Source organism: Populus euphratica, unplaced genomic scaffold (assembly GCF_000495115.2).
Source record: "Populus euphratica unplaced genomic scaffold, PopEup_1.0 scaffold115.1, whole genome shotgun sequence".
In the NCBI taxonomy this organism is placed as follows: domain Eukaryota; kingdom Viridiplantae; phylum Streptophyta; class Magnoliopsida; order Malpighiales; family Salicaceae; genus Populus; species Populus euphratica.
The window spans coordinates 479084-491187 of record NW_011500006.1 but is presented as its reverse complement, the minus strand read 5'-3'; the positions used below and the strand labels follow the sequence as shown (position 1 = coordinate 491187).

General features: G+C 32.8%; 2 protein-coding genes across 2 annotated transcripts; both read left to right on the top strand.

Moving 5' to 3' along the window:
- The first annotated feature begins 2005 nt into the window (after positions 1-2005).
- LOC105141222 (rac-like GTP-binding protein 5) lies at positions 2006-5973 on the top strand. The gene is made up of 7 exons (XM_011048390.1): positions 2006-2342; positions 3735-3822; positions 3907-4016; positions 4121-4184; positions 5206-5270; positions 5387-5452; positions 5547-5973. The coding sequence occupies exons 1-7, from the start codon at positions 2244-2246 to the stop codon at positions 5649-5651; spliced, it is 597 nt and encodes a 198-aa protein (XP_011046692.1). The 5' UTR covers positions 2006-2243; the 3' UTR covers positions 5652-5973.
- Positions 5974-6768: 795 nt separating this feature from the next.
- On the top strand, positions 6769-8275 carry LOC105141221 (ubiquitin-conjugating enzyme E2 10-like). Its single transcript, XM_011048389.1, has 4 exons — positions 6769-7018; positions 7111-7238; positions 7351-7455; positions 7844-8275. Exons 1-4 carry the CDS (start codon positions 6949-6951, stop codon positions 7985-7987), a joined length of 447 nt encoding a protein of 148 aa, XP_011046691.1. The 5' UTR covers positions 6769-6948; the 3' UTR covers positions 7988-8275.
- The last annotated feature ends 3829 nt before the right edge of the window (positions 8276-12104 follow it).

Below are 12104 nucleotides of genomic sequence, written 5' to 3'. Positions count from 1 at the left end.
AATAAAAAAAAACAAGGATGAAATAGAAAAAACATTTGTAATTTTATGATGCAAGCATGTTTTGATTTATTTTTTTAATATGACTTAATGAATAGACGCAATTAAAGTTAATACATGGACAAACCAAACAAAAGAAGGAAAACAACAAAAAATGCACAATTAAAAAAATCACATTAAAGTAAAAAAAGTCTAATCAATAATGATATAAATATTAAATGATAAATGATAAAATAAAAAATCAACTTTAAAAGAAGAAAAAAAAGTCTAATCAACTTTTAAGAAAACTCGGTCGAACCTTCTAAATCTGTGCAAAGATCTCAAACATGCACCCCATTAAATCCTAGATAAAGACTTAATTTAAAATTTTGATTCCTAACTAATATAATATCGATTAGCCAAAGTAAATCTAACAAAGAACAACAATTGAAAAGAACCAAAAGAACCTAGGTTATTTTCAAAACTAGTGGAAAATCCTAAAGAAAACAAACAAATAAAAATAATTTAAAATTTTTATCTTAAATAAAATAATAACAATCAAAAGAATAGAAACTACGTTCAAATAAAAAAGGTGGGGATGAAATAAAAACTATGTTCAAATAAAAAAGGTGGGGATGAAATAGAAAAGAAATTCTAACCTTATAAATTGTTTTAAAAAACCATTTAAAATATTAAAAGAAGGGATAGAGAAAAAAATATAAATTTAAAGAATTCGCCAAAAAAAAAAACCTAACAAAGAATGATAAAATAAAAGGCCTAAGATAATCAAATTATTTTCAAGACCAATAAGAAATTCCATAAAAAACAAGCTAAAAAAAACTCAGTATTCAATTAAAGAAATAGTGAAGGATGAAACAAGAAAATAAAAGCTTAGATAAAAGAGAAAAAAAAAGAAGCAAACATAGGCAAACATCCTAAACCTGGTTAAATTTTAAAAACTCACAACTCATTAAATCTTGATTTGATTTCAATTAAGAAATTTATTATGGGCTAATTTTAAAACTTTATAAAAAAAACAATTAAAAAAATAAATATTAAATTTGACAGAAAAAATTAAAGGTGAAATCACAAAACAAAATCAATTTTAAAAATAATTTCAAATAAAAATATTAATCAAAATAATGAAGATTAAATTTAAAAAAAAATTAAGAGGGATGAAATTGAATCGACATAACAATTATATAAGCTATTTAAGATAAAAAAAAATCATAATAAAAAAAGGATCCACTATGAAGAATTAACAAATTAAATGGCTTCTTTTGAATTTTTAAGGGATTGCATGAAAGTCTATACGGAGATAAAGATAACAAAGGGAAAAAAAGGTTTTTGGTATCAAATTGACTTGAATCTTGAAGAACTTGCAATCTCATCAACTCGGGAGCATCTAGCTTTTCCAAGTACCGTCATGAAAAGTATGTGTTTAATGATTGAACAACTTTACACACACTGTTTGAATGATATTAGGGTTGTCCACAGGCATGTACAAATTTTAAAAAAATAATATTTAGTGTATTTAAATTACTATAACTCTTAATAACCTTTAAATTTATAATAAAACTAATGTGAAATGACCAAAAATTCTTATGTGATTGTTATATTATTTTTTTTAATAATATTAAGATAAATATATTATTTTGAAATAAATAAAATGAATAAAACATTCACAAGGAAAAGGTTTTAAATTTTTTTATTTCAAAGGTAAGGTCGTAATTTTTCTGTGAAAAAAATAAAATAATAAGTATAAACAATCTTGCCAACAAAGTCTAGGTTAATGGTTTTTTTTAAGGAAAAATTCATAATGACACTATTATAATAAATAGTAATATGTGTGTTGTCATATGCGTGCTGCTGTATAGTAACGTCTCGAGAAGATTTAGTAATTTGCAATTTGTAATTATACGAGTACAATGAATATTCAAATGAATAGTAACCCGTTTTGTTAATTGTCATGGAAATCTTAAAAAAATAAATATAGAAAGTGATGGGTATAGGTGGATACATTGTTACTTGTTTGGAGTAGAAATAGAAGGACACGAAATATAGGAACCCTATAGCTGGCAAGAGTTGTCTCTTCTTTCTTTCTCTAGGCCCAGCTCCCTAAATTTTCTTTGTTTTTGATTGCTTGCTTGCTTACTACATTTCTTTCTTGTGCTACTTGCTTAAGAGATTCACGTTGCTCTCTCGTTCAGTTTCTCTATGTTCTTTCAAGAATTGACCATTAGGGTTTTGTAATTGAAAGAAAGAAAATGAGTGCTTCAAGATTCATAAAGTGTGTCACTGTTGGTGATGGTGCTGTTGGAAAGACTTGCATGCTCATTTCCTACACCAGCAACACTTTCCCTACTGTAAGTAAAGTTACAATCTTCTGCTTTCTTTTTTTCCTTTTTGCTTTAGTTTCTGTTTGGTTCTTAGGAAAAGAAAATGCGGGAAAGTGGAAGATATGTTTGTTAAGTCAACTGGGGTTGATAAAACTAATTAGGTTTAGCTGAAAGGGTGCTGCTTTTTTGGTTCAAAACCTAAAATTGGAATGTAAAGGTTTTTTTTTTTGCGTTTTTGTGTTTGTTTTCCTGGAAAATGCAGGGAGTGTAAAGAGTTCATAGATTGAAATTTACCATGTTAAGTCAACCTAATTGAGTGTGTCAAGGCTGTGCCTTTTTCTTTGTTTTAACAAATTTTGGATTGAGAGGTCAAGCTTAAGGATTTTAGGTATAGGTTGCTCTTTTAGTACCCGGAATATGGAAGATATATTGTTATGTCAACCGGGCTTGATAAAAGTGATTGGTTTTAGTAGATGGAGTGTTGCTTTTTTTGCTCAAAACCTATTATTTGGGGTATAAAGTTGAGGTCTCTTTTGGTTCTCTGTTTGTTTCCCTGGAAAATGTGAGTAACGTAAAGAGAATTCTAGATTGCAATTTGTCATGTTAAGTTAACGGAGCCTTATTTTTTTAAGTAATTGGGTTTGTCGAGGTGTTTTTTCTTTGTTTAAAAACTTCTGGAGCGAAGGTCAAGTGTCTCGGTTTTTGGCATCTGATTCTGTTTAGCAACCCGAGAATCTGGAAACTGAGAGGAAATTCAACAATTTTTGCCCTTTTATAGTAAATTTGTCTTTGCTTAGGAACTGATATGGAGAATCCTTCAACTGACCATGCCTTTTACAAGCAATTCACTTTCAGAACATGTTTCTGTACCGGTGTATTGTCTTAAATAAGAGCTAATTGAAGTGTTAACCTGGCAAACAAAACGTGGAGACAGCGAATTTCTTGTTTTTTTAATTTGTAATATGTTAATCAGTTGAAGCTGGCCTCACACTAGTAGTAGGTTTTGGTTTAGGTGGGTTTTTCCATTGGAGACCTCTAACAAGTTTGACTTTTGGGGTTATTTTTGGAGTTTCACTCTGTTACATTGCAATATTCCTGGAAAAATGCTTGCTTTGATCTTACTCTTGTATTTTGAGCTGAGCAGAATTAGAAGAAAAGAGTGTTTTATGGATTCTTTCTTCAGTTTTGGTTTTCACAGAAATTTTAATCCTGTTTTTAACTGGTTCTTTCTGTATTCAAAGATTAAATATTCCCTCTAAATGCTTTGGGAAAGCTCTGTTATATGATTTATGTTGTGGTGATTCAGCATTTCTGCCTGCCTTTTCCTTGTAATTTTGATCATATTCCAATATAGACTGGGAAAGAATGGTTTTAACATCAAGGATTCTTTTTGCTGTATTTTCTGAAAATGGGAAACAGGATTATGTGCCAACCGTGTTTGACAATTTCAGTGCAAATGTGGTTGTGGATGGGAGCACTGTCAATTTAGGGTTGTGGGATACTGCTGGTAGGTTTCAAATTAATAAAATTTCCTTTTCCTGTCTTTTAAATGTTCATGATAATCACTTCATGTGTTGACTTCATTGCACAGGCCAGGAAGATTACAATAGACTGAGGCCTTTGAGCTATCGGGGGGCAGACATTTTCCTGCTTGCTTTCTCCCTCATTAGCAAGGCCAGCTATGAAAATGTTGCTAAGAAAGTAAGACCTACATTATCTTCAGAAATTCTTGTCTTTGTTAAATGTTATATATCTGATTATGTGTATGTGAGAATGAATTTTTATTTTTTGTGTCTTGTGTATAGTGGATTCCTGAATTGAGGCACTATGCACCTGGTGTTCCAATTATTCTTGTCGGGACAAAGCTTGGTAAGTCCTAGTCCTCTTATTTTAAGGACAATGCAGAGGTTTGGTATATTACAGAATTCCCTGCTGGGAGCCTAAGACTAGCTTTTCCTGCCTATGTGGTCAATAGCTTTGAATCTTTGAACTTGGTTTTCAAGATCCCTTGATGTATGTGAGTGTCATGTAGTAACTTCAGATATTTTATTCCGCCTGTTCGCTTAATTTTCTTGCAAGTGACATGATGATAAAGTCACTAGTCAATGTATTCATGGACCGAAACAAGATGAGGTTTCTTGAAGCCATATTGGGATAGTTGAAATGATGCAATGTTATTCAGGGATGTGCTTAAATGAACATTTCTATAAAGACTAGCATAAATTAATTCTCAACTATGTGTTTTTCAGGCTCATTCAATTGAATTGGGAGCGCAGGGGAGATATATTGTATATTAGAAATGACCATTAAATTGGCCGAACTTGGTTTTTGAACATATTCCAGCACTCCATGCCACCCTGCAAGGGCTTACTATGAATACTTAAAAAATAGAATTATTTTGTGTTTTGATGACACTTTCTGAAGCTTGAGGAGTTTTGAGAATATCCAAAATTTTTGTGGCCAGTTGCATAAGTAAAGATGCTTTTAGTAAGCATTCATTATTCAATCACCAGTGCCTAAAAACCCAGTCTGATAGCTTCCCTAGATGTTTGGCACTTGTACATCTCATCTGGATTTGGGTTAAATGAATAGGGTATGTATCAGCAAAATTGAACTGATATCTTTCTGAAAGTGCTCAGCAGTAACTTGTTATATCTGGTTGAATTCCATGACCATGTGTTAGTTCAAGCTGCTATTGGTTTTAAGCATATCTTTGCAATGATTAACTTGGAGATAATGAACTTCCATATTACTAAATGGCACTACCCTTTTCGTTAATTGCCAAATTATTTTTAGTTATACAGTGCCTCAGCATAGAATGTCTTTTATCAATTCTCCTAACCTGTCGACAAAAAATGAGTATCATGACAACTAAATTTGCTCCCTGTAGATCTCCGGGATGATAAACAATTCTTTTTAGATCACCCAGGTGCAGTGCCCATCACCACAGCTCAGGTATCAGCTGCTGCATCACATCCTAGTTTGCCTTGCTGTCTTTCTTCTATTGTGGATACTATCATGTCAGCCCGTATAAAGGGAATAAAAAACACTTTTTTTTGTTATTTTGAAAGGGTGAGGAACTGAGAAAGCTAATTGGGGCTCCTGTTTACATTGAATGCAGTTCAAAAACACAGCAGGTATGCAAATTAAGTTCTTGATGATAAATCATAAGAGAAGTTTGGTTCTTACCTCATTACTAACAGAATTTGTTCCGTCTACTCTTTTACGCAGAATGTCAAAGCTGTCTTTGATGCGGCCATTAAGGTGGTCCTCCAGCCTCCAAAGCAGAAGAAGAAAAAGAAGAGAAAGGCACAGAAGGCCTGCTCTATATTGTGATCGTCTAACAAACCAACTAGCACATTCGTCGCAGTAATTGCCATCTCTAGGGAGCAGCAGGATGTGGTCCGTGGTCTATACTGACAGATCTAGGGGGCACTTATAAGAATCAAGTTGTTTGTTGCTTTGTGATTTGTATATTAATGTTTCACGTTGTGATTGTTAACTTTCACACGTCTACTGTTTCTGGAGGCCTACCTATATATTGCCGACCAGACTGGGCAGAGTTTCTTATGAAATACCAAGCTGTTTCTCCTCACCATGATCCGAAACCTGTTTTAGTGCACTTAGAGAATCGGAATATAATTATGATTTTGTGCTATTATAGTTGATTCTCATCCACATATAACTGATTTACATGCGCCTTTCCTGCTGTATTGTTTGTGGAACGGCAATTTTAAAACCTCCACTCAACATCAGGAAAACAAGAAAGAGGGAATATGGTATCCATCTTTCCTTTGAAGGATACTGTAAATCAAATTCTTTGGTTCCCTTACCCCCATCTGCCTCAAAGCTTTTCCAGATGCTCAAACCAGGATATCATTTCTGTGAATTAGCTGGGGACGAATATTTTTCTTTATAGGGCATGGCTTGGTGTCTAGTGGTAGCTATTGTGGTTTTGAAGATTCCTGATTGGTCATCTAGAACTAGAATCACGATTGTTTCATGTACTGATGGTGGTCAAAAGCATCACCTAGAAAGCGGATTCCTTTTGTTTAGATTATTTAATTCATCTTATGAATGATATAAATGTGATTGAATGGGTTGACTGGGAAAAGTAAAACCAGAATTGGAAAGAAATGGTTTTTTCTCTGATCTTATTGACCTTACGGATGATTTTAAGGACAGGAGAGGGAGATCCCAAGTTAATGCAAAACAGAGGTGGCTCAAAGGGAGGGAACTCTCCTAAGATGTCCTTGTCAATTATCAGGGAATCATATATTTTCTTTAATGATAGCAATGCTGGGAGAAGGATAGTTGATAGGAACTTTTTAATATTGCAGAACAGCAAATCTCTTTCAGGTTGTTGTTGTCATAAAACATGATTCTTTACTTGCTACCTTTTTTCTGGAATTTATACTGCGCCCACCTTCTAAAAGAGAGAGTACAGTGCAAATAGAAATAGTGTGGACCTTTGCCAAATAGACACCTCTCTTCTCCAGCATTCCAATTCCTCCATTAAATACACAACCATCTTCCCTTCTGCCAGCATCCATATCTTGGTTTTCTTCTCTAGCTTCGCAATCATCATTCTTGAATTACTCTCTTCCATACTACAACAACGCAATTAAATCGAATGGCATCGAAAAGAATATTGAAGGAGCTCAAGGACTTGCAGAGAGATCCCCCAACTTCATGCAGTGCAGGTAACAGGAACAGAAGGCTTGAATATAATAACATCACGGTTCATTCTTGTTTAGAAAGTTACTTGACTGCCTTCTGCCTATTTTTATTTCAGGTCCTGTGGCTGAGGATATGTTCCATTGGCAAGCCACCATAATAGGTCCGAACGACAGCCCCTATGCGGGTGGTGTTTTCCTTGTTACCATTCATTTCCCACCGGATTATCCTTTTAAACCTCCCAAGGTAAGATAGAAAAACAAGACTGTTAAACCCTTTCTCATGATTAGTATTGTTTTTCTGTCTATACCATCCGAACACGTCTATATGATGATCTTCATTGAATAATTGCAAGCAGGTTGCCTTCAGGACAAAGGTATTCCATCCAAACATAAACAGTAACGGGAACATCTGCTTGGACATACTCAAGGAACAATGGAGCCCCGCGCTCACCATATCAAAGGTGGGGTTATCTTGAAGAACTTTCTTGAACAGGACACCACATAAATCTTAAAATCATTTCACTCTAACTGCACATAATAATTAAGGCATCAGGACTGCGTCATTTCAAAAAATCAACAAATGATTCTCAAAATCTCAAATTGCGTTGCATCTCTTCATTTCTAAAACATCATGGAGAACAGTACTCGTGTAGATAGGAACAAACCTATTTAGGTGCTCCCTCCATTTGAGTCAGGCCAATTACCTTGAATTATAAATTACGAAAACCCTTCTATAAAGAAAGAAATGGACGCATGCCTCATCTCACATTCTTTTAATCCTTTCCACGCTCGAGGCTTCAAGCATTGCTTAGAATTATTCTGACATCTTATTGTGGGGGATTCATGCAGGTTTTACTCTCCATATGCTCACTGCTTACAGATCCAAACCCTGATGATCCTCTTGTTCCTGAAATAGCCCATATGTGCAAGGCCGACAAGATCAAGTATGAATCTACTGCTAGGAGCTGGACTCAAAAGTATGCCATGGGATAGGCCCTGAACTCCACCATATATGTTCTTGTTTGAGAGTACGATGAATTTTTCCATCAATAATTATCTATTTGTCATGCTACTAATTGCGCAGCTTATAGTGTGCTGAAAAAAAACAAGGAAACGTTACAAGGCAGTAGTAACTTGTAATTTGAGTCACTCATTTCTCGGACATAAATGGTTGGCCACTTCTGAACTTATGGTTCCCCTTGTTCTTAGGTAATGGTGTGCGTAAACTACTACTAAATCTGCTCTGCATTTGCAATAAATCTGTTATTGATGGTTTATTTAGCTATAAATCTTCACGAATGAAAAAGACTTGATAATTTTCAAAATTAATTGGAGTTATTAATCAATTTATTATCAATTCAATCTCCATTTTATCATTTCAAGTTTGAATTGGAGTTATTAATCAATAAATATTTTTATATGTATAAATTCACCAATTAAACCATGAATCGCCTTTTTAAAATCCAATTTTAATATATATATATACACACACACACGTTAAAAAATTGGTTTTTGAAGAAGGAAAGAAAAACATTGATTGACATGAATCCAACCAAGTGGCCCATTAAATTTTTACTACTTTAATTAATCCCAACAATTTCCTGTTGGCTAGCATCGCATCCCAGCAACTCAGATTAGCTAAAGCATCGATCTTTATCACAAGAGAACTAACCTAACCTTGCATATGTTGACACGGGTCTTTTCATTGCATGCAAGTCTGTTAAAGTAGTATCTTTTTGGTAGGGGTAGTGGTTTAGCTAGGAATTTTAGTTTGGAAAGGTCAAATTAGAAAATAATTAAAGGATAAAATTTAATTTTTTACTTTATTTTTAAAGTTAAAAATATAGTTTATTAATGGAGGGGGGTTAAAAAAATTTCATTGCAGGGCTCAGCCATTGTAGCCCCTTAATTCTGCCCGATGATGGGATGAGAATTCTTTAGTATTCTATGCTAAAAACACTAATAAAATAACATAGTATAAAAAATTATTTAGAAAAATATTTCTAGTTATAAATGATATACAATTCAAGAGTTATAATCAATACATGTGACTCTTTCAAATTATAAAGTTATTGGATATACCAAAATTCCTATAATTATACCATCAATACTATTGTAAAGATGTTAATAAGAGGAGTCCAATAATACTAAAATAGGTCCCCAACAATGATTGGAGTGCACCACACAAGTGGCCTAAAGACAAATAAGCCCCAATACTTTTGGCTGACTCATGGACCCATTTCGTTCATCATTTATAATCTTCTTAGATGTTGTTGAATTCTTCTTATCAAGATCTTTTCAATGATACTAATGATGTTATTATCAGAGTTTTGATATGTCTCTGAAATTTTTTTATTTTATTTTTATTTTTTATCTTTCCTAACTCTTCACAAATTACAAAAAAAAAAAAAAGAGAAAAACAAAGAAAGAAATGACACCAAGGGTATTTTGAAACTCTGATGACGACACCACCAGTATCATTAAAAATATATTAATTAGATGAATACAGTGACACCAAAAAAGATCATAAACAATAAATAGAGTGAGCCATATAAGTCATCCAAAAGTGTCATGGTTAACTTGCTTTTAGATGGGTTGTGTGGTACACTCTGATCACTGATAATGATCTTCTTTGATATTGTTAGATTTATCTTGTCAAGATTTTCTCTATAACACTGATAATTGTTAGAATTTATGAGAATCTGCCAGAATATAAAGACTAGAATAAATGTTGTTGTGACTTGGTCTTTTGTATTACTGTTTTAAAACAGATTTTCCAGCTAGATTTTCTTATTTTTTGTTAAGTAGTAATAGTGTCAACAAACTCTAATTTTTGTTGCTATTTTTCAGTATTTTCAGTTGAGTTGTATACCTTTAAATAGGTATTCTTTATTTATGAAGGAATTATCTTTTCTCTACTTCAACTCTTCTCTGTTAAGGATCTTTTCTATTTTTATGCAATTAGATATTTGTTTAATTAACAATATTTCAACGGTGGTATTAGAGCTTCTATCCTACGGGTTGTGAGGCAAGTATTTTGAGTTAAACACAGAGAGGGTGAGTGTAAACACTAGTGACTTATTTTTTATTTTATTTCAATGTCTACTTCAAATAATATTGCATTTGCAATTCCAGTGTTCAATGGTGAACACTATCATATTTGGGCTGTCAAGATAAGGTTTTATCTAAGATTTCAAGGATTGTGAAATGTTGTGGTGACTGATTCTGATCCACCACCATTGACAACAAACCCTATAATTGCTCAGATGAAAGCACATGAAGAAGAAAAACTCAACCATAATTGCTCAGATGAAAGCACATAAAGAAGAAAAACTCAAGAAGGACAAAGCGATCACCTACCTACATTCTGGATTTATAGATTATATTTTCACCAAAACAATGAACCTGAAAACACCAAAACAAGTATGGGATAAACTCCAAGTTGAATTTAAAGGTAACAACAGAGTAAAAAAGGTTAGGCTTCTTGCATTAAAAGTAAAATTTGAGTTGATGAAGATGAAAAACAATGAATATGTAAAAGATTATTCTGGCAGATTAATGGATGTTGTAAATCAAATAAGACTTCTTAGAAAAAGATTTGAAGATCATAAGGTGGTAGAAAAACTTATGATGTTTGTACCATAAAAGTTTGAAGCCAAGATCTCTACAATAGAAGAATCTTGCAATTTGCAAAATCTCACTATTGCAAAGTTACTTAGCAAACTTCATATACAGGAGCAAAGGGTATAAATGAAAGATGATGAGGCTGTTAAAGGTGTTTTCTAAGCAAACAACAAAGGAAGGAGTATTGGTAACCTACCAATAAAAAAACTATCAAGTTTTCTAAGGGAAAAACAAGTGTATCTTCAAAAAGACAAATTTTCTCACCTTGCTCTTATTGCAAAAGAACTAACCATGCTGAGAAAGATTGTTGGTTTAAGGGTAAACCTTTTCTTTAGTGTATGTTTTATAATAATATTGGTCATAGTGAGAAATATAACAGAATTAAGAATAAACAATCTCAATAACAAATACAACAACAAGCAAATGTTTCTGAAAAAGGCAAAGATGATGAGGAGCATTTGTTTATGGCATCACAAGCTAACAATACCTCTAAACTGAATACATGGCTTATAGACAATGGTTACACTAATCATATGTCTAAGTTTCTGTCAATTTTTTCTTCTAATAACATATCAGTTCAACCAAAGATCAAGTTAGGAAATAAAGATATTGTACAGGTTAAAGGAAAAGGCATTGTTGCAATCAATACAAATAAAGGTATTAAAACCATTACAAATGTTCTTTACATTCCAGAACTAGATTAAAATCTCTTTAGTGTTGCACAGATGCTAAAAAATGGTTATGAAATCTGTTTTAAAGAGAGATTTTGCTTTATCACTAATACACATAATTCAGAGATAACAAAACTCAAAAATGGATGATAATAGCTTTTATTTGAAGCTCGATACTGTTAAAAGGCAAGTGTTCAGTACCAAGATTGATGAAAGTATTGTTTGACACAAAATATTTGGTATTACAATTTAAAATCATTAAAGTTATTGTATGATACTAGTATAGTAGAAGATATGCCTGAAATTCATGTTACTGCACAAACCTGTGGAAAATGTGAATCGGGGAAGCCACACCAACAATCATTTCCTCAAAGTATATCTAAAAGAGCCACTCATAAGTTGGAGTTAGTCCATTCAGACATCTATGGATCAATAAGTACAGTTTCTTTGAGCAATACTATGTATTTTATATTATTCATTGATGACTTTAGTAGAATGACTTGGGTTTATTTTCTAAAAACCAAGTCATAAGCATTTTCAATGTTCAAAAACTTCAAGAGTATGGTTGAAACTCAAAGTGGTTAGAAAATTAAGGTGCTGAGAATTGATAATAAAAAAGAGTATACTTAAAAGGAGTTCAATGCCTTCTGCCTAAAAGCTAGGATTGTACTTCAGTTGACGGTTCCATACTCTCTGACACGACGAAAAGATTGATGTCTTCTCCCAAGTGCAGGAGTGTCGAAGTAATAAATAACCCGGCAAGACCGAGGTCGAACCACAGGGAGGTTAATTGTAAAAATTAAAAACAACAATTA